The sequence below is a fragment of the Pangasianodon hypophthalmus genome, chromosome 8 (assembly GCF_027358585.1).
Source record: "Pangasianodon hypophthalmus isolate fPanHyp1 chromosome 8, fPanHyp1.pri, whole genome shotgun sequence".
NCBI classification, from domain to species: Eukaryota; Metazoa; Chordata; class Actinopteri; order Siluriformes; family Pangasiidae; genus Pangasianodon; species Pangasianodon hypophthalmus.
The window spans coordinates 3,621,305-3,645,103 of record NC_069717.1 but is presented as its reverse complement, the minus strand read 5'-3'; the positions used below and the strand labels follow the sequence as shown (position 1 = coordinate 3,645,103).

General features: G+C 39.9%; 1 protein-coding gene across 6 annotated transcripts in view; it reads left to right on the top strand.

Annotated features, from left to right (window-relative positions):
* The window catches only part of nfic (nuclear factor I/C), a 127,812-nt gene that overhangs the window by 58,542 nt on the left and 45,471 nt on the right, over nucleotides 1–23,799 (top strand). For 4 of the 6 annotated variants that reach the window (XM_053236210.1, XM_053236209.1, XM_026928080.3 and 1 more), the window contains exon 3: nucleotides 13,518–13,562. The exons of the other annotated variants lie outside the window; for them this stretch is intronic. In XM_053236210.1, the coding sequence (XP_053092185.1) occupies nucleotides 13,518–13,562 (45 nt within the window). The remainder of the gene's footprint in view (nucleotides 1–13,517; nucleotides 13,563–23,799) is intronic. 6 annotated transcript variants of the gene reach the window in all.

The following is a 23,799-nucleotide window of genomic DNA, read 5'->3' as shown; positions in this document are numbered from 1 at the left end:
CTCTCTCTCTCTGTCTCTCTCTCTCTCTCTCTCTCAAGACAACAGAAATTCAAAGGCAGTATAGACTCCACAGCCTTAAAGGTAACTATAAACAGATAAAAAAGTGTGATGTCTCGGGCTTAATTAATTAAAAATGTAGTTGTTGCTAAATTGCTGTGATATAAAAGGAATAAAGCACTTCAGGATGTGCTGTTGTAGGAAAATAATCAACTTTGGCGTGGTAACAGGAACATGCAGTATCACAAGGCCCCATATCTTTGATTATTTTCCTGTAACAGCACTCCTCGAAGTGGTTTATTCTTTATTTACTAAACACTACACATCTCTGTCCTTTCTTGACCTTTTCATACTACTCATCCTTCCTTCTCACTTCCTGTGACCGCTGACATGAACTAAAGGACAGATCATTTCTTCTGCTGTGGTTGCTGTATTCTCAGCAGCGTTTGCAGGTTTGTTTGTCTGACCTCTGTCTGATCAAAGGCTGCATCTTCGCTGAATCACACCTCGCCCACAGCATTAAGACGCGTAAACATGACAGCCCACGCAGATGTGGTCTTCTTCATCCTCCTCCCCTTTATCGTCATCATCGTCGCTTCTGATCATGGCGCAAGTGCTCGCACAGCGCTCTTCCAGTCAGTCGTCTTTCTCTGGTGATGAATCAGTTTGTAGTGTCAGCATGACTGAGCTGCACTGCACTGGACTTTTTTTTATGTTCATATTTTTCCATCACTGGTAGTTACAGCGAGCTGTCAGTCTGCAGTGTGCACTCATTATTAAACACTTTCTTATTGCTCTCAGTGCACTGACTCAGCACTAACGCTCCCTTAGACGTAAGCATGCGCCAATAATTGATTACACAATGCACATAATTATCATGGGCACTTAAAGATATTGTCACTACCCCTGCTCATACCCCTAGTTGCGTTTTTTTTTTTTTTAAATGTAATATGAGAATATAGCATGCAAATAGAAGTGATTAATTAAAAAACGTCTTACGCTAATTTATTGGCTGATGCTGTATTTTCATTATTGCCACACAACGGGACGTCGCAAGCTCAGTTTACACTGGCGTTTAATAGGACAAAACATTTTAATGATCTCAAACATGGGGATAGTGATTTTTTTTGAGATGCTGGACATTTTTCTGACAACCTGGCAACCCGGATGTCAATGCAGAAGCACAGCACCGAATTCTAGCCTAAAGGTTGTAGTTTAAAATGCAGGGCTGCCATAATGATTTGAATCAAAAGTGACCACTACTTCCACCCATCATCTCAGCGTTTCTGAGTTGATCTGGATGCCATACACATCATATCATAGCATCAGTAACATCAGAGAGTCGTCTGCTAGGCTAACCGTATCTGACAGCCGCTCAGGACTTCTACGTGCCGTATTATGTGCATATGACTGAGTTGGTTTTTCTTTTGTTGTTGCTGGAAAGGCTTAAAAAAAATCTCAATGTCATTTTTAATCCACATGTCATGTGTTTAAAGCAAATAATGAGTTTAGTATTTTGCTTTCTCAAAAAGCTCGGAGCTGAGCCAGCTTGGCATGGAGGCATGGGACAGAATCTCCGAAACGTGCGGAGGACTTTTTTTTTGGAAAGAGCTGGTTTTGTTTTAGCGATCAGGCTTATTCAGAAGGTTGCAGTAAGATGACCTTTTTTTTTGATGTTTCTCAGCATCTCTGATTTATTTGTTGCGAACAGATTTGTGATCAGCCATTATTCATGTAGGAGTTGATTCTAATCTCCAGTGGTCGGCCCACTCGAGTTACATGGATTTATATTGGCCCGCAAAAACATGCTGACTGAGAGTTTGAAGAAGTCCAAATGTCTCTTGAATAAATTTAAGAAACTCTGCGGGGGCTGTGTGTTCCTGCACCAGTTTAACACTTTCGTTTCCACACACACAATCAGCATGTTAACAAATCTTAATATCACACACACCACAAATAAGGTCATGTGTTCAGTGGGTCTGTATGAATATTTCATATGAATGCTCTACTCTCGTCATATTTACTACTATGACATTTATGGGTGACTGTCAGTTCTTGAGCTGTGAAACAATATTAATGCTTCTGAGTATGGTAGAACCCATGGCAGTTAAGCTAGTAGCCAATGCTAGGTGTAATAACAGTATAGTTCTAGCTGTACATTTTTTTTTTCCTCAGTATTTTTCCAACATATCTGTGGTAAATGTTGGTATTCCCTATGTTTTCGTCTCATCTCCACTGTCAGTCCACCTTTACATCCTTTATATAACTTGGACTTTAACTAGCTAAATCATTAGCTTCAGTGAATCGCTAGCTTATAATTGGCATTGAAGTTTTTCTGTTGCCTAGCAACCTCTTGAGTGTGTTCAGATCTTCCCAATTTGAAACGATAAATTTACTCGACGAGCTCCATTTAAATGCTCTGAACAAGTTAGTTCCTGTTATCACTTACGTTATAACAGTTTTTCAAGTAAATAAATAAGTAAATAATGAGCGTGTCATGTTACTAAGACACCAGAAGGCCCTCTGTCCTGAAGACTTGGTGAAAGTTTACTGATTGTTACTTAGTGCTGACACTGGAGACTTCTTCCGTAAATGTTACATAAACGTTTCTTTGTTAAATAACGTGTTTAATCCATTTATAAATTCATTATCTCTGTGAATTAGCTGTTACTATGGAAAAGTATTGGAATGAGCGTGTTAATATAAACCAGTGATTTGCCTTGCAGTCGGAGGTACTGTTTTAGAAAATTAATCAACACCTTCTGACCAATCAGAATTGAAAATTCATCAGCTCTGAAGGATTACAGATAGAATCCAAATAGGAGTAATTCGGTAGTAATTAGGGCGTTTGCGAGCTCTGATCTCTGTGGCAGTACTTAAATGACCCGTTGCGCTGTTTCACATCTTTCCTTGGTCTAATATGAGAGTGATTTACAGCTCTTCCCCTCTGGTCACTTCCTGTTCTGTTCTGTTGGCTCGGTGTAACCTGGCGGCAGAGCGCTAACAGCCTGGCTACAGCAGGCTCGGGTTCAGGCGGCGGGCATGGCTGCCGGGAGAAAAAAAAAAACCAAGGTGGCTTGGAAGACTTTGATCCGATTTTCACTGCCCTCTGTTCTGTTTGTGATTCTTTCCTCTGTTAACTTCCATCCTTATGTGTGCTTTTCACCCATGCCAAGCCAACTCTCAGCATCCTGTCTGCTCGGCTTGCTTCAATTTTTTTTTTTTTTTTCAAGGCTCTGTCTTTACTTTCTTCTTCCGTTCTCTGAGTCTTTGCAGGAGAGACTGCGGTCTAACTGAAGTACAGATTCTGTGTTGTTTTATTCATTTTTTCCACCTCTTTATTTTTTTTCATCCCGGCTTATTTTTCATTGCTACCAGGCGATACATTGTCAATATTGATTTTAAACTAGGCAGTAAAAACATAGAGCTCGAGTCAAACATAACAATGCCAGTAAAACGAAGAAAAATATTGTCATGGTGTTGGCGTCAGCTTGCTGAAAATCTGCTGCTCGCGCCATCGCGCGTATGTGTGTGTGTATGTGTGTGTGTGTGTATCGTATTTGCATTGCAAAGCCTCATTGAGATCCATTTCTTCATTAAATATCAAATCATACATCGTGTGTGGCTACGAAAACATGGTGCGATGGTTGGACATGACCTAAAAAAGGACGTTTGCTGGAAAGCCGTAAATGCTGTAAATGAAAGCTGTTTGGCTGAGCAGAATGGCCATTCACGCTAACAGAGCATGAGGTTGGCACAGAGTGCTAATGAATGGACTGGAATGTGATGGCGGAACGACTGGCATTAAACCAGCTGCCTTCTGGTCAAACAAAACGGCAAGGGGGTTGAGCATGACCACTGTGGCTCCGCCTCCCACCTGTCACTCATTTATCTCTCTTAGCCGGCGAGAAGTATGTTTGTTCGTTTCTTCCTCGGAGCTCCAGACACACACTGTAAGCCAAGAGGTGCCACGACCTGGCACGTAGGGGCACGCAGGGGCACGCAGGGGCTTATTGCCCATCCCCTACCCCTGTGTGTGTCCTCTTACTTTCATTGACCGTTACTTTTATTGTGATTTTAAATCATTTGCAATGTGGGAAGGTATAAAACACTATTCAGAATGGATTAGTTTTACCCCATGAGATGTATCTCTGAATCTGTCATGTATCTCTGAATCTGTCTGTAATTTTTACAGACTGCGCATACAGGCATCCGGAAAGGTTACGCTGCATTTTACTCTCTATAACATTACCAGTAGAAAAACTCCATCTGAATTGACCTGTTGGTAAAGATTGTGTTATATCCTGTAGGAAAAGAGGGTTTGCACTTTTTCCTCAGGATAAAGACACTCCAGGAAGCGCTGTTAGCTCTTTACTGACATTTCCCACTGAAACCATGTGACCTACTAATGCTCAAGCCTCACTTGCGTGACACAAGATTAATGCTTCTTAGCATGGTCGAAATTAAGCTAATGGTCAACGCTAGGTGCAGGATAATTGTAGCCATACTGAGACCTTTTCCTAGAAATTTACCAACACATCTGAGGTAAAAGTTGATATTCCTGATAGTTTAATCTCATCTCCATGGTCACCTTTACATCGTCTATATAAAAGACTTTAATTGGCTAGATCATTAACCTCACTCATTAGCTAGCTCATTCAGCTTCCATATGGCATTTCTTAGTTGCCTAGCAACCCTGTTTTTACAACTTAATTACAGTGCAAAAGTTTGCATCCCCCATGTATTTGGGGTGGAAAAAAAAGAAAAATACACTTACAATTTACAATGTCTTTACAAAAATGTCAGTGTCTTATGAAGTGTAGCTATATCGTACAACACGACAACAATCCAACATATCACAAATCATCATGAAAATAGTTTGAAGGGAAACAAAAGTCAAAAATTTGGCATTAAGCAGGCATACAAGTTATTACAGGCTATTCATATCACATTAAAAAAGGTTTGAACTGATTTATATTTATAATATTTTATGTTAATATCCTGACACGCATACCTTGACCATCTTTCTTCCTTCTGATGTTCATAAATAAATGAACATCTATGAATTCTGGCACACTGATTAAGTCTACAGTGGCTTTCATAAGTATTCACCCCCTTTGAACTTTTCCACATTTTGTACTGTTACAACCTGGAAATGAAATGGACGTAGCTGGGATTATATGTCATGAATTTACACAAAATAGTTAATTCATGACTAAAATGATCAGTATTCTAGATGGTCAAAGGGAGTTTCCCGTACGTATTTGGATAGATCTTTGTTCTTCATGATGCTGTTTGTTTTGGTATGTTCTGTAATAAAAGCTAGGTTCTTCCAGGAACAGGTGTATTTATACTGAGATCACATGATCCTTTAATTGCACACAGGTCGACTCCATTCATCTAATTATATCACTTCTGGTTGCACCAGAACTAAATTACGGGGTTAATACTTACACAATCACAACTTCTAGTGTTTGTATTTGTTAATAATTTTGCAAACTGTATCGACTTTTCCCCACGCTTCGATATTATGGACTGTTTTTTTTTTTTGTTTGTTTGTAGATTCATGACTTAAGTCCATTTCAGTTCCAGGTAGCAACATTACGAAATGTGGAAAAGTTTGGGGGCGGGGTTGGGGGGAGGGGAGGGGGGTACTGATGCTTATGCTTTTACCCTGAGGGTGTGCAGACTTTTGCACTCAGCTGTAAGTCTTTTGTATGGGCCCCTCGCCAGATTTTCCTTCCCTCCCTCTGTTCTCGCCTGCCCTCCCTCCTGCCCCTCTCTCAGCCCAGTGCCAGCTGCTCATTGGTCACATGGATGTGTGCCAGGGCTAGCAGCTGGCACCACGAGTGGCACTGAGACAAAGACGCCGCTGGCTCTGATGGCATGCCTGGCACGCTGCCCGTCCATCCAACTGCGGGGGGGAGGAACGAAAACAGAAGAGGAGATAAAGAGAGGAGGAGACCCAGCCGGTGCATTCTTCTCTTCATCCCATTCAGAGGATAGAAAAAAAAGAGTGAAAGAATGGGCAATTACACAGTTATTTAGGTTTGCTCATCTCTCTCACTCTCTTCCTTTTTCTCCTCTTCTCAACACTCTGACCCTCTCCTAATTAGCCCTGATTGAGCGCTCACAGCTACAGCTGCTGAGAGAGAGAGAGAAAGAGAGAGAGAGAGAGAAGGAGAAAGCAACGGCTGATTTCAAAGAATAATTATGGCTGCTTCATTTTTAGCAATCCTCACGCTTCATCCTTTGAGAAGCAGAGCGCCTTTTTGTCATCTTTAATCACGGTTATGTTTATGGCCGGAGGGAGAGGCTCCGCACGGCAGCCGTGAATGCACGCGTTGTTTTCCCGCCCGATAATGTGAATCCAGACGACTGCAAATTACTGTGACGAGAGCTCTGAGAGACAGCGCTGAAAGTTTGCGAACAGACCGCAGGTGTGTCTTATGAGATCCACTGGCATGTTAATTGCAGTAAAACACGACACCACACCGTAAATCTGAGGCACAAATTGAACTTTGGAGCATAAAGTGTGTGTTTAAGTGCTGAAAGGGGCATTTAGGGAGATTCGCCGGAATTAATGCCACCTCGGTGAGATATTAACCGCAGAAAAACGTGGAGGCAAAGTAAAAGCAAGTGAGAGAGAAAAAGAGAGAGAGAGAGAGGGAGAGATGTATTTGCGTAACAGAACAGAGTCGGAGGATAATAATGAGAGAGCTCATTCATGCAGGAACTGATAGACTTTTTATATTTATTCACTTAGCTGTTGATTTTTTTCCCCCAAAACTATTCACAAGAAAGAAAGAGGAAGAAATCCAAGACGCATCCCTGGTCCTGATCTACTGGATGCTGCTTCTCGTGAATGTTTTGTCTCAACCTGTAGAACCGCAAAGAATAGAGGAGAAAGGACACCAAATATTACAAAAAAAAGTGTGTTTAAAAGTATATCTTTAATCAAACCATGGCTCTGTATGATGATCAGAAACGAATTATGGATTCATCTCATGACAGATTGCTGTACACAGCTGAGAGACACCACTTCATTAGTATGTGCATAGGGTTAAACTCACTCGAAACTTTTTTTTTTCCAAGTCTATTAGTTTGTACATTTCTTGACATAATGTCTACTTAGTGAGCACAAAGGCATTTAGAAGTGGTGAAAAACACGTCTTTGTTATCATCAGCATGACGTCTGTATTGTAACCACAGCGAAAGATTTTGATGTCTTTCCAAAACATAATCGTAATACGGACAACACAACATTCAGCGCCAAATCAAGGAGGATCAGGACAAGCAAGATTTTTTATAAACAACTTTAAATCACACCAGTTGTTGTGGAACTCCTGCGAAACACGTCATGGCAGCTATAAAGAGTCCTTCCCTCACCAACCTCTTTTTTTCTCTCTTGTTGTTGATGAAGACAAAAAAAAAAAACACACCATGTGTTATGTTACTAAGAAACCAGAAAACGTAAAGTCCTCTCTGTCCTGAGGAGTTTCTCATGAGTGTTATAAAGCACTGGCACTGGAGACTCCTTCCATAAATGTTAAATAAACGTCTCCTCTCAGAAAACATCAGCATATGTTGTTATAAGATGATTCTATTTTTAAATAACACTTTTATTATTTCTTTAATATTAGTCTGAGATTACGTTCCTGTGAATGAGCTGTTACTATAGAAACGATAACGTATTTAAATGAGCGCATTAATATAAAGCTGTGATTTGCTTTATACTGGGACTCCTGTCACGTTTGCTGCTGTTGAAAATGAATCAACACCTTCTGGCCAATCAGAATCCAGAATTAAACAGCGCTGTGGTATTAGACGCAATAACACTTGCTTGTCGTGTGTTCGACCGTGCGGACGTTATAACTGAACCCCAGTCGTTTTTTGTTTTTTTTTAAAATTTCAAACCGAAAGCCAGCTCCAATCCCTTGTTCGTGTCAGTAGTGTGATGTATGGCTACGGAGTGTGTGTGGTGGTGGAGATGGAGTGAGCGTAAAGCCTTTCTGGAGCTCTGACTGAACATCAGTGTGCCAGCAGAGCCACGGGGAGCTGGCACTATCACTTCACACCACAGCTCACCACCAACTGCTGGACAGAGAGAGAGAGAGAGAGAGAGAGAGAGGGAGAGAGAGAGAGACCAAAGAGGAAAGAAAAAGAAAGTGTAGTTGCCTAAGACATAAAGAAACCTGTAAAATCTATGTGTATTATACAATGCAAAAATATTATCACATTTTATCTGTTATTTTCTATTGTAAGATTATTAACCCAATTACTCGACATTTTTACTGATAGTCTCGTTCTATTCGCAGATCATTTAGTTCATTTTAAGAATTTATATCTAGAGAAGAATAATTATTTATTTTTATATAATTATCTGCTAAATCATGAAAAAAAAAATGTCTAAAAATAGGTGGCTAACGTAGCTTCACATTATGAACGTGTGTGTACATGTAACAAGAACAAACTTGTTTCATAAACCTTCCCCAACAGTAAATGTGACTATAAAGGGATAAAAAGTACAAAGTGGTGTTCTTCGGTGCACATGAGAGAGATGAATTAGGAAGGTGATGAGGTGCTCGACAAGCCGTGCTTTAATAAAGTGGGAACAGATCAAAGAGCACTTCACTGTGTTCATGTGTTCAATTGCTTCTGGGTGGGATACGCAAAAAAAAAAAAAAAAAAACATTGGTTTTTGATGTTGGAAAGAGTGGTGACATTTAAGAACGTGCATTATGTGCAATAAAATACATTTTGGCACTAAAGACAATTTTTCATTTCACGCAGCTCTTGAAACTCGAGTCCCTTAATTGTAGCATGGCTAACGTTAGCGCAAGAAAAGTACGTGATTAAGGAGAGAAAGGGTGTTATTATTTTATATCGAGCCAAAACGGAGTAGTGAAGTTCACACATTCATCCAAGACCACAGTCCCATCAATGTTTTTGACTTTCTCTTGCTCTTTTACTGTAATTGAGAGGAAAATACAGCTATGCGTCTCTCTCTCTCTCTCTCTCTTCTCTCTCTCCCACCCAACCCTGGTGAAAAATACCGAATATTTGAGCAATGTGTCGATTTGGCAGTGCACGCTGGTGGGTGGGTGGTTGGGTGGTTGGGTGGTGGGATTAGACAGTGAGCGAAACTGCTGGCACCAGCTGTGTGACGGGTTTGAGTTACACAGCTGCGACCTTGCGTGACCCCTCCGCCCTCATCAGCTCCCCAGAAACCTATTCTCGAGATTTCTGATCTGAGAAGAAAAAAAAAAAACCCAAAAAACCACACATCTCGAAAGACAGACCCTGCCTTATCCTCGCGCTGGGAACAGAGCCGCTCGGAGCAGTTTTTGTCCTTTTAGAATTACAAAACTTTCCCTCTGACTGCGGGTGAAGTGTTAGGAGACGTGAAAAGGAAAGTGCCAGGACGTAATGACAAGGTTCGGAGTTCACATGAGTGGTGCGTTCACTGACAGCCTGCGCTCTGGATTCATTCAAAACGCCCAGATGTGAAACTTGTTAACTCTCCGTGTTGCGTTTGCATGAAGATCACGACGTTGGAGAGACGGATGGATTGGTGTTTGTTTCCTAAACGTTCCAAGATTTTTCGCAAAAGAAAAATTTGTGTGAAAAACAGCCAGAGCTCCTGTTTGGAAAATAGAACAGGATTAGCATTGGGTGTTTTTTTTGGCCACGTTTGGATCTAAAATCCCCCCAGCTGTATTTTTTCCCTCTCTCTTTATCGCTGTATCTCTGACCTGCTGCATCTACCAGACTTTTCAGAAAGCTTACTTTTTTTTTTTTTTTTTTTACCTTTTATATAGCTACGCTCACCAGTTTGGAGAATATTCCCGCCTACGCAGCAGTAGCAGGTCAGGGTCAGCTGTTTCTAAATCCCCCCTCTGTGATTTTTAACCCTTTGGATTGGCCAAGCTTTGGATTGGTGCTTGTGTGTCGGAGAATAAAACACCAGCCGATCCTTCCCTCTAGCGCTGTCCTCTTCATGTGAACATGATGTGGAGAGTTAACGAGCTCCACATACACAATCAGTCATAGTGTCATAATTCTTTTTCCCATTTCCTACTATGTGAGAATAATATGGTTGACATTAACACCATGAATATGAATAAGAACACATATGGAATTATGCAGTGACTCACAGTTCCATGGTTCTTATCTCGAGGTAACGTCTCACGTGTTCTCCTCGTGTCCGTACGGGTTTCCTCCAGGTTTTCCGGTTTAGAGACTCGTTTAGAGAAAATAAATCTTTTCGTGAAAACTACATGCTTCTAAGCAAAAACCACTTAAGTGCATTTTGATGAAGAAATAAATTCATAAATAACACTATTTACATTTGTATTGGAAATTTCAACCCTAAACCTTTATTACAATGTTTATAAGAAAATATTTAATATACTGTGTCCAAACATTTGACTAGTATAACATAGGAGTTTCACATCAGCCCTGAACGTGCGCTGTCAGTGAACACACCATCGACTGCTCCAACCCATCATCATCATCATCATCATCATCATCATCGTCCAGAGCGAAAATCTTTAAATACGTATTTTTGAAGATCTAACTATCGTGTCAAACTTGTGAACCAAATGTGAACCAAAAAAGTCTGGGAACACTGGAAATGCTTTTATTTTGCTTTTTTCTGAAAATATTTCATTACAGATTATATTATCAGCAATATCCGAAGTAAAAAGTTGTATCTTAGAAAACGGAGATGGCACAATAACACGTTTTCTTTCCTCACACCGATACTCACACTGAAACCTTCGGTATCAGCCGATATCACTATCTATCTGATATTATTTGTTTATATATACATATATATATGTATTTCATTTTAAAAATACGAAACAGGAAAAAATACACAGCTAAAACATGACATAGCTAAAAGCTAAAGCTTTTTTAATTCAGTTAAACACTTTCATAGCTTATTTTTTAAATATAAATAAATATAATAAAGTATAAATACAATAAAATCAATTCTAACGAAAAACACAGGCAAGTCTCTTAATGTGTAAACATTTTCAAACAAAAAAATCCTTTCTGAAAAATTGGTCCTTTTATTGTGGAGGATTTCCAATAATAATAACTCTTACGTTGGACGACATGAGATGATTGAATGTGTTGCACTACAAACAATTCTCCGATATTTCAGGATAGATCTGTTACAGGATTGGATCGAATTTGTTCTTTTTTTTTCTCCAATATCCGATCCACGTTTTTTTTGCTGGTACCTGTCTGATACCAACACTGGGTATCGGACCAGTGCCATCTCTATCTTAAAAATATTTACCTGAATTTTAGAATTTCGTAGTATTTGGTGCGTCCTTCTTTTGCTGTGACGAGTGTCTCGACTCGAGCTGGTGTGAACGCCAAAGCTGATACTAGATCAAATCCATCGGAGTGTCGTCTGAACACGTGCTTGAGCACAGAGTTGAGGAAAATCGGACTTTTTGTACAAAACAGTTGGTTAGTGTCACAAATTTGCTTAAACAGTGACTTAAAAGTAGTGTAGAATCTTCAAAATATTCAAGATATATCAAGATACTGAATTTTTTTTCTTTGTTCTTTCTGTTTATTTCCAGTTTTAAATGACAAAAAAAAAATCCAAGATTTTTAAGACAACTGTCAAACTTGGAACATTGGGATATGAATATATTCAGAAATAATTTTTATGTCGCAAGAACACGCTCAGTTCCCTCTCATTGCTGCAAGTTCTACCTTTATCTTTATTTTATTTTAAATTATTATTAAACTAATAATCACACACTGTGGGGTGAACTGCTGATTTGGGAATCTTTAAAATTTCTTTTCTTTAAGACTTCACTGTGTTTTTTATGTTATTGACTTATTTAAAACTTTTTTTTTTTTTTTTACCACATTCAATTATTAGTGACTATTTTCACTTAATGGTCATTTTAGCACTTCAGCAAATCAGGTTCAGTATCGGGCAATATATCTCACACACACACACACACACACAGGGGCAGAACGAAAAGGCGTGTGAGCCGCATATTGTAGTGATCAGTAGCTTGTAGCTTGTTTTAGTACACACTGTGGAGGAAGAAAGTGCTTTTAAATTAAAGGATATAAAAAGGAATAAATGATCCAGTAGTGCGGTGAAGTTTGACTTGCAGTTATAATATTAGCCGTGGCAATCAGCCTGAACGTTCGTTTAATTTGTGATGCAATGCAAGCGACAGATTAATGTTATTTACTTTGACGTTTATCGCAGTGCGATGTGAGAGCGTCAGTACAAACTGCTGTCTGTGCCAGGTGTGTCGTTCCCTCACAACCACCTCAACTGTAGCAACAGCACAGACCTGCACACAGTAACTGCGTGTGTGTGTGTGTGTGTGTGTGTTTATGACAATTCTGACATTGTGTCAGTGATGTATTCCTAGACACCTGGACTTGGCCTTAAACCAGACTTTAGATTCCAGCTTGTTATTCAGTTATTCATCGTAAAGCATGTTATTATTATTATTTTTTTTAATTCAGCTGTTTTTTTTTTGGTTTTTTTTGAGTACTGTTGAGACTCTATTAATGTATTAACATCACAAATTAATGAACATTTTCTAAAGATACAAATTAATACATCCATGAAAATGCTGAGAATACAATCGGAGGAAGCGCAACAGACTTATAACAACAACAACAACAACAAAGACAAATAATTATTTTAGTTTTGAATCTTTTTGAGACGCGGGATTGAGTATTATTTGAGCTGAAGCCATTTTCGAGTTATTTGTGCTTTTGTTCTTTTTGAGAGTTAGACTTGAGTACTATTCTTGCTGGAACTTTTCCAGTCATTTGAGTTTTTATACTTTTCGAGACTCTGGCTTGAGCGCTATTTTGAGCTGGAGCTTTTTGAGATATTTGAGTTTTTATTATTTTTGAGACTCCGGCTTCAGCGCTATTTGAGTTATTCGAGTTTTCATTTGTTTTTCGAATCGGGCTTAAGCAATGTTTGTCCTGGAGCTTTTGGAGTTATTTGAGTTTTCATTTGTTTTGAGACTTGAGCATTCTTTGCCCTGGAGTGTTTTGAATTATTCGAGTTGTCATTTTTTTTTTTTCATTGGTTGTGAGAGTTGGACTTTTTTCTAACTTTTTTTCGAGTTATTTGAAGTTTTTATTAGTTTTGCTAATTTAATTTGTAATGGAATTGACTGGCTCGTTCGGATGGGATGAACAGCTACCGAGGTAGCTCTGGGTTTCTGACCTCGCGAAGCAAAAACAGACAAAGATTTCAATTTGAATCTGAATTTGCGAACAAACCTGTTTGAGTATAGATCCTTGTTTTAAATTTTAAAACTTGAATTTCTGAGCACTGAATTGAAAATCCTTTGAATTTCAAGAAGGCTATTTCAAAACGAATAAATCGTGTGGTCTTTCTATAAGAAATATTTTCCATTGCTATGAAATCAGTGGTGTTTACATTTCATTATTAAGAATTCAGTGGCTTTCATCTTTCAAATCTTTGTCTCATTTTTGCTTCAATACAGACTTGGAAAATCTGCAGATACACAAGACAATACCCAACAAATATGGTAAGACTGTATGTGTGTGTACGTCTGTGTGTGTGTGTGTGTGTGTGTATGTTGTGAGGCTTCTCAGGCAGGTGAAGTGAAGCGCTCCAGACGCTGCTCTGAGGCAGGGAGATTGGGTTTCTTGGCCGCCTCTGTCTGTCTGCCTGTCTAATATCGATCAGGGTTTTCCGGGTTATTAATAGCACACTGCGGGCCGAAGCGCTCTGCAGGATCGGCTCCACTGAGACGCCTCATGCCTCGCGGCGAGGACACACATACGGCACCACCGGCGGAAAATTTCCACTCAGGCCTTTCAGGGCTTACTTTGCAAAAAAAACCAAAAAAAAAACATGTAAAGCAGGGCGAAGGTCATGATGGCTTGCACTATTTGCTTTGCACAAAGTGGGCATCCTAATGCTTGGGTTAATAGTAACTTGGACTGTTGGTCATGTGACCTAAGTGCACTTTGCTAGCTTCTGTGCCACATACTGAAGTACTTCTAGAATATTACGTGTAATACTTTGTGTTTATGTTCCCTGCGCTCATGTTTGGGGAAAAAAAAAAATCTGGCAGCAAAATCGTAGCTCTGTTTAATGCTGAATTTTTCATCAGTTGTGGTGTTCCCTTGGAACAAAGTCAGGAAACTGCCATCGAACGTTAATGTGACTGCAGGGAATTTAAGGAGAAAAAAAAATGACTGCGAGGGAAAGAGCGAACGAGTGAAGGGAAGCAGATATTGCTCTTTCATAACGAGCCGTCCAGATGGCTTGAGGTTAATGTTAATGTTTGCCACATTGCTGCATTGTAGTGGAGAGTATATCATAAAAACTGAGCAAGGGATTGAAGTGGAGTCAATAAGCGAGTGATTGAGAGAGGGAGGAGGAAAACTGAGAGAGAGAGAGAGAGAGAGAGAAAGGATCTCGCAGAGCAGATTTGGAAATGGTGAACGGTGGGGAGGTAGTAAAGTAGAGGGCATTTAAGGACAAGAGTGCAACGTCATGCTTATGATTGCTCTGCTTACTCAACATCTCTCTCTCTCTCTCTCTCCCTCTCTCTATCTATCTCTCTCTCTCTCTCTCTCTCTCTCTCTCTCTCTGATACTGTATTGTTGAGGTGCAGCAGTGTTGCATCATCCTACTTTAATATCTTGGAGTATGAAATTGAAACTTGATCGAAATGATATGCAAATGCAAAAAAAAAAAAAAAAAAAAAAAGTTTTCAAGGCCGACATTTTGTCTAACGTGACTAGTATGTATTTAGAAGACAGAAAAAATGACTGCAAATCAAACCAGAGCCACACACACACACACACACACACACACAAACACACACACACCAGTGTAATCATTTGCATGTCGCATGTGATTGGCTCTGAGATGTTATGATGCAATAACACTCGCCTGTCACACACTGAATTTCATCAAAAAGCCTTTTGTCTCCGGTTTGCACATCAGGTGTGTGCTGTTATTAAATCTTTTCCAGCTAATGTCTGCCCTTCTAGCACGGTTTACGGTATGACCTTTTGCGGCATTTGGCGCAGCTACACCTTGGCTTGAGGTGATAACAATAATATTGCAAGTCTTAGACATTTTGCTGATGCCAGGAGACGTTTTTAAATTGTTGTGGCTACAGAAGTAAAATCATACGTCTCATGCGGCCTCCTGAATAAAACAGTATCGTGGTGTATTGTGTAGTGATTATTTCCACATGTCTAGTGCACACTAGAATGTATTAAAATGATAATATATGCTGAAATATGGAATTATAGTAGCTCCAGAAGTCATTCAGAACGCATTGCACGCTATGAACAAAGGAAAAAAAAAAGTTTAGCAGTGAAGACATGCTGGACTTCATGAAAAACCTTAGGATGATGTCTGATAAATATAGGCCATGTATTTAGGTAAGATATAAATGTGATCATGCCGTTATAGGAAACTAATCAACAACAGGTGGGTAGATGCAGCCTGACATGAGTTACTGTTCCCAACGTGAAGATTTTTTTTTTTTTTTTTTTTTTATAAGGGCGTATTTTATTCCTCTTATACCACAGCAATTTGCCAAGGATGACACATTTTTATTTAATAAAGAACAACACATCATACTTTTTATCCATTTAGATTTACACATAATGTTAAACAGATTCATGTTCTCGCTTGTGTTTTAGTTTCACTTAAAAATAAAAAAAAAAAGACAAAAAATTGCAACGTTATGTTACAGAGAAACCACAAAATATGAACAAAACAAAATAGCTTTACCTCTGACTATTACAAAGCGCTGAAACTGGAGACTCCTTACAGAAAACGTGTCCATATCAATGATTACATTGATTTTTTAAAAATCTTTTTATGTCGTACGAGTTCCTGTGTTAGCTGTCACTATGGAAACGATAAGGTTTGAGAGCAGTAATATAAACCTGTGATTTGTCTGGCAGAAAATTTATCAGCACCTTCTGAACAATCAGACTAAAAAATTCAAAAAAAAAAAAAAAATTCCTCCTCAGTCCCCAGACCTTTTCAGTGTAGCCTAAGGGGCCTTGTAGAAGGCAGTTAATTCTGCTAAATCAGATGACTTCCCCTAAATCAGATAGGGAGCGAAGCAGCAACGTCACGCCGGTGTAATCAGAGCGTGTGCAGGGTCCTGGAGCGCTGTCCTGTCTGTCCTGATAATCGCCGCACCCTGCGTCCTGCACAATCGTGACACGTACGCCACTCGCACCCAAGACAGAAACAAGAGGAGCGCAGGCAGAGTGTGGGTGGAGGAATTTAGAGTTAACCGTCAGGTTGGAGATACATGACCCTCCCTGAAGATGACAGCTTCATTAAAAGTCTGTGGTTTTCTGCAGAAACCGCTAAGCAGCCTTCGAGTTGAGCTCCTGCCAGACCCCGGGAGCTACATCAGTGTGAAACATCAGCTACATCAGTGTGAAAACTACAATTACCGTTCTCACTGTCACACCAACTGATAAACATTTAAAAGGAGACGTCTTCTTTAAACCTTATTTAAGTGGATGTTTTGTGGGGTGTTCAAGCCAAAGACTTTCATTTTCCCCTGGGCTTTGAGTTGCCTGTTAGCTGTAGACGAGGGAAGTCTACAGTGTGTGTAAAGGAACAGGAACGCGGGTGGCTCGGCCCCTTTTTTTTTTCCTTTTTTCAGTTTTGTACCATTTTTGTTTTTATATTTCAATTTCATCCAGGATGCTGTGAACTGAAGCACTACACTCTATATCCTCCTTCTTCTCAACCTGCAAGCAACAAGCTGTTGATGTTGCTCCAGGCTTGTTGCTAAAGTGTACACAGTCTGCTGTATAATTTAGACATAACTGTTTAAAATGTAATTGACCATTTTATTAAGGACCAAGGAAAAGATGAGATGGTGTGTAACACGAGATTTGAAGACGAGGCAAATGTAGTTGGTGTGTTGATTAATTGGGGCAATCCAATAATCATTGTCATGAACACAGACAGGCAAAAACAAACAACCCATAATCGTAAAACAGCAAAACAAGCAAAGGTCTAAACCAGGAAGTACAAGAAAACTTAACGAGGCAAAGACTTCGCAATAAAACTAAAACAAAACAGGATATATAACAGACTAATCAAGAGTTTCACTTACAACACCCGAACACCGCCAGGAAACACACCGCCAGGAAACACACCAATGACAGGACAGGGGCGGAGACAGGACCAAATCAAAGGCACGTAAACCCTGGAAACTAAAGTTGTAGAAGTGGAAGACCCTGGATTGATTCTTGGAATTTAGCAAATTCCAAGAACCAATCCAGGCAAATTATTTCAATTTGTTGCCTTACGGTACCATAACCTTATTTGCATTTCTTTATATATTTACTTTTATTGTCAGGCCAACATCCTTTGGCCCCACCCCTCTTTATGAGGTTTATCACACTTAAGTCAATTTCATCTTCAGTTGCATATAAAGTAAGTATCGAGTGTTAAATTCTGTGTAGTAGTGAGTTGGTATACACCCCCGTACACACCCTTCCCCATCCACGTCTTACAACTATCTAACAAAAAACAGGAGGAGACATATAGGAGAAAGAAAAGAGGAGGAAAAAAGAAAAAAAAGAACACAACAGCAATAACAAGATTAATAATAATAATAATAAAAATACATTTGCATACAATTGAGAAAAATTTTTGCTTAAATGTTGCGATCTTTGTTGCTGCTACTGGAATCACGGGTTGGTGTTGTGTTTTCGGCGTTCACACTGGCAAACCTGAAAACGCTTTTTTTTAAAGTTTTATCCACACTATTCAGTCCCTTTCCTCAAAGTTTCCTGTTCATAATGAAATGCAAAAACACTAAAATAAAATAAAGCAGCATGCTGGGCATGTGCCCTGGATTTCTGACCCATAACTTAATTTTCCGCCTTTTTAGTTTTGATTTGTTTTGATGCTGCAGTCATGACAATGAGCACAAACCATGTTTTCTTGCACGCAAATTATAATATCTAGTACAGTAAAGCGCTTCGCAAGAAGAATTGTAAAACGATAACCTCCTTCTCGTCTGTGCACTCCGCTCAAGCAGGTTAGCTTCCGAGCGTCAACGTTTATGCTAATACCTCCGAAATTGCCAACTAGCCGAGCCAGGTTTCTGCCGTAGCTCTGTACTTCCACATTGGATTTCTCATTGATTTTGTGGAATTTCTTAAAATTTCCTATAATTTACATTATATGGAATTAGCAAATCGGTGCTTGGTCAGCTTATTCTTCACAATGTCGGCGTTTTCTTTGCATCGAATGCACAGAAGCGGGATAAAATAGTCATCAAATCTGAATACATGTTAAATAAGGAGACAGTTTTCATTCATTTTCTGTCTCTGATTACCGTATTTTATCTATAATACAGTCACAGAAAGCAACATTATACCTGACTCTAGAAAGAAATGAAATGAAAGACACGGCTTAATTTTTCACTTTGAGTAGATTTCAAATAATAATAATACAACTCATTGTGTTATAACAGAATCCTTGAAATAGGTAGTCATGTTCACCCTGAGCAAAAGGCTTTAAAATCATTCTGAATAAAATAGTAATGTAATGTCAAATGATGTGAGTATCAAATGGTACCACATCTTACTAGCCTAAAAAGATATTAATAGCATGTATGTGATAAAATAAATAAAATGATGTCAAATGCTTGAAAACAATAGACGAGGTTTGATGGGTGATGTTAACTGACTCCTTTAAGAAGCAAGATGAAAATGGAAATGCATCACACCACATTGTTTAAACCATAACAGCCTCCAGGATCTGCAATTTCATAACTTTAGCAGGTTTTTTTTTTTAGTGAGTAGATGTTGGTTACATGCTCATATCGATTTCCTCATGAGGCTTTTATTCTGTGATCGCGACGAGTGCCGGCGGTTTATAGAACGTTGCAGCTGGAAACTTCCACGCTGCAAACAAGCACAGAGTGAGCTGAGCGTGCCAGAACCTCCCACATCGCCCCCTGATGGCCGCACAGGTCAGGACTAGTCTCAAGAAAGCGAAATAAATATAAAAAGAATATTCTGGCTGTCATTGTGTAGATGGTGATTTCATCATTAGTCATGTTATTACTGGATTGAGTAAACAGATTGCAAAAAATGCTTCTTTTTTTTTTTTTTTTTTTTTTTTTTTACAACATTACAACATGTTTATATCAGTGATTAGTGTGTGAGTGAAATGGAGCAGACTGGACTCTGATCAGATGAAGATGTGGAAGGAAAGAAACGAAGCGATTGTGGGAGAGCGTCTATTTGTGAAGTGGAAGTGTTTTTGCCAGAATGGGAGTTTGTGGGCAGAGGAGGACTGCGAGTCTGACTCTTGGCCTTGAAATTTTCTCCAAAGCAAACAGACTCCCGGCGGCCACCCATGTAGCCCGGAACTATTCAACACACACACACACTCACACATACAGACGCGCAGACGCACAGACACACACTGCAGGCTCGTAGACCAAGAGGCTTCTGTGGGGTCACGTGCACCTCATGGTTGTCTGGTGACCAGCAGTAACCTCGGCTGCTTGGGGAAGGATTCTGATGATCCAGGGATTGTTTGTGTCCCGGAAAACCAGGAATTTTTTGTAAAATAAACATGGCTCGGATAAAGTGCAGCACCGAATTGTCCTTGAAAAAAAATAACAAAATCGAAAAACACTTAAACATCAGGGAAAATATTATCACGAGCTCCTGTAATAGTTTTATTTCCTAAACATAAATTTTGATAGTCGCTCAATTCTGTAGATTTCAGAGATTCACTTTCAGGAAAAGTTCAACACTGAACCCCTGAAGGAAAAAAAAAAGCACGCTAGAAACATTAACCATCCAATGAACCCTCGATGAACCCTGTTTGTGCAGGAGTACGGATTTTACACCCTGAATTTACACTCAGTAGAAAAGAAAGGTTAACTCTAGAACCGTAAAAGCCCCTCTGGCTTGTGACTCGGGGAGTCAAGGTTCTTAAAGGTTCTATGCAGAACCCTATAAACAGTGGGTTTTACATTCTGTATAGGTTGCACATTGAACCTTTGGGAAAAAACTACACTATTGGGGGAAAAAAGTTTAAATCTAGAACCTTAAAAGGCTCTCTGGATTGTGTCTTTGGAGAGAACCCTTAACGTTTCTATGTCTCTTGCAGCAGCTGGTTTTGCTTTCAGAAAAGGTTCCGAGTAGAATTCCTTTAGGAAGCCGGAACCGTTATCCATCCAACGAACCCTGTACAGACTGGAGTAGAGAATGAGGAGTACAGATTATTTAGTTTACCCAGGATACCTTTACTGTTAGGAATAAAAAATTAATTCTAGAACCCTAAAAGGCTCTCAGGTTTGTGCATGTGAAGGAAACCTTAAAGGTTCTATGCAGAACTCAATAACAGATGGTTTCGCTTTCAGAAATGGTTCCAAGTAGAAGTCTTTTGGAAGCTGGAACCATCAAAGAACCCTTGATTAATAATGTTTTAATAACTACACTATTAAGAGGGAAAGATTAAATACCATAAAAGGCTCTCCGGTGTGCGCTTTTAGAAGACGCCTTTAAAGGTTCTATGGAGAACCCTACAATAGATGCAGGTTAAACCCCTGAAAAAAAGCTTAAGAACCCTTCAACAACCTCATTTTCGAAAGGAAATTAAGTTCTATGCTATAGATTATTATTACACTTACCGAAGATAACTACACTGTTAGGAAGAAGTCTTAAACACTCTCCAGTTTGTGCCTATGTGTGGGGCTTTTGAAGGTTCTATGCAGAACCCTACAATTGATGATGTTTCTTTGACAAACGTTTGCAACTAGAAGACCAAAGCTTGAACCAATAACACTGCGAAGAAAGCCTAAAAAAATAGTGTAGGTTTGTTGGGTAATTTTAATTCACACAGATAAGAAACTGATGTTGTTTTACAATTGGATCAAAATGGAAAAGTTTTTTTTTTTTAGGAAGTGTGACCCATTAACCATCCAAAGAACTCTTGAGGAACCAATTTATCTAAGAGTTTATAGTAAATAGAACCGACGCTGGTCTTGTAATCGCACATTTAAATAACAAACTGGTAGTTGGATAATAAGCTGTTTGGACAGTTCAGGAAGAATTTATAACCACATTTTGTGGAAACTGGCTGAACGTTTATCAGGAGAAACCTGCAGGCAACATGTAGGAAAGTTGCTGAATTGGCAGCATCGGTGTAGGCGCAGGCGTAGGAGGGGTATTTGGGTTAGATGAAGAGGTGAAGCTTGCTTTGGGCATTAAAGGTGCTACGGCACAGTGTGCACTGTGTACTGCTCATAAATTTTTATAGGGCGATGCATGTGCATCGGTGTGTATGATCTATGTGTGTGTAATCGTTCAGCGCTATGATTCATCCCACCGGAATCGCTGCGTCTTCCACTGCACGGGTCCACGCAAATGACATGTTGAGCCCAAATTGCAGGGAAAGAGCTTTATAGCGTGTCCAAAGGCTACGCCGGGTGGCTCGGCCCCTTTTTCATATAAATATATGTTTTAATATCCCTATGAAATGCGTCCAGAAATAACTTGAAACGAGCGCGGCGTTTCGCATCTGGTTTTTATCCTGCGGCTTGTGGAAAAAGCAGGAAAAACAGAGGGGGGGTGGGGTGGGGTGGGGATGGGGGTTGTAGATCAGTGCTCGCATTAGGAGCGAGAGACGGTTAAGGGTCCAAGGAGCTGGAAAAAGAGATAGAACTGAAACGCTCTCTCTGATCGGCCTAACTGGAGCGAAGATTGGGGTTTTTTTTTCTCTCATCTCTCTGGAGCTCTCTGTGTCACTCTCTCACTATTACTTTGTCCTTAAATCTTTCTTTCTATCTTACTCCCATTCTCTCTCTTTCTCCACGTCTGCTTCTCATTAGGTCCTTCCCTGTCTTTCTTTGTCTTTCTGCTTATTTACTATTTATTATTTATGCTAGTAGGTGGACTGGCTATGCTAAATCGGTGGGAATGAGTGAGTGTGTGCATGGTGCTCTATATATTCCCGCCTCATGCCCAGTATTCCCGGGATAGACTCCGGATCCACCGAGACCCTGACCAGGATAGAGTGCGTACCGAAGATGAGTGAATGAATAATTTGTGCTGTCCTTCGAGATCAAATTATGACTTTGTGTGAGCAGCAAGTGAAGAGAGTCCCAGAGCAAGCGCGTGCATCCTATTCTCCTGTGGTGGAATCTGTAAACGGAGAGAAATTTGCAAAAAAGTCATAATACAAAGTGACATCCAGTGAGAGTCTGAGAGTCTGAGAGTCACTTACACAGGGACTTGTGTATTCAGTGCTCCAGATAAATGGATTAAAAACATGTAATTGTTAAGATGGTGATGGATGCTAGCATTTTTGGAAGGAGTCTCCAGTGTCAGAGTTTTCCACCACGGGAAAGTCTTCAGGACAGAGGAGTTTCTCGGTAACATGACAAGCTCCATTTTTGGTCTTATAAACATCAAGGAACAACTTGAACAACTAGCTGCTATAAAGGGGAAAAAGATCAACACACATTCAGTAACATTAAATATCACTTTAAACATACAAAAAGCATACATTCTTTAATAAATAAAAAGATAAGACGAATAGAACACTTTGTGACATTCTGTTATAAAACGAAATAAATATACTCTGTTCTGATGTAAATATATATTCATGTTGCTCAAGTGCAGTGATTTATATACATTCACTAGAGTTAGTGGACTTATTTTTGTTTAAGCACTCACACTCACCTGCCCTGTGTACTGTGTGTGTGTGTGTGTGTGTGTGTGTGTGTGTATTAGCTCATATTTGTCTGTTTGCATTTAAGTTTGGCTCAATGTGTCGACATGTGTGTGAGTGTGTACTTGTGTGTGTTCTGTATACTATGTGTCTGTGTGTGTGTGTGTGTGTGTGTGTGTGTGTGTGTGTGTATTAGCTCATATTTGTCTATTTGCATTTAAGTTTTGCTCACTGTGTCGACATGTGTGTGAGTGTGTACTTGTGTGTGTTCTGTATACTATGCATGTGTGTGTGTGTGTGTGTGTGTGTGCACCTGCGTTTCTGTCCCAGCTGCTCGTGATTAGCCCCTCCCCTCTGATTGAGCAAATGGCTTCTCCGTGTTATTAGTGTCAGAGCGAGCCGACCCACAATGCCGCTCTGCCGGAGGAAGCTGGATTCCGGCAGAAAAGGTCAGCTGGGGCAATTAGCCGAGCCTGCTATTTTCCCCGTAGCCGTCCACTCTCCCCCACTCGATCACACTCACCATCATCATCATCATCATCATAGCCCTGCTTTCTCTGAAGAGAGCTGGGCTTCCATTTCCTGTGGGATCTGTATACAAAGTCGTCATTATCATCATCCGTCTCTCTTTCGCATCTTCAGAGTGTTTATGTGCACTCTGTGTCTTTAGGGTGCGATATGGCTTTCGTTCTCTTTACGTTAGGACATCTGTTGCGTGTCAAGGCCAGCGTAGAGCAGCTTGTTTGACAGCTACGACTTGGAGGACTCATCTGCTCGCCATTTTCCTTTTTCTCTTCCTGTATTTCCTGTCATTGACTCAGGACTCCACTCTCTAAGCTGTCACTTTCAATAGTCAGATATGGTTACTGACGTCTACCGGCCATCACTGACAACTGTTATGGGCGGGGCTTCAAATAACATCATTTAGTGGGGCATTGCGGCTCACTGGTTAAATCCTATCGTGACCCAGGACTGGATTTGTCTCAGGGGCATCGTGTGGTCATGTGACCAGCATGCTCTGATATATCAAAACTTTGGTCGAATTTTAAAACCTG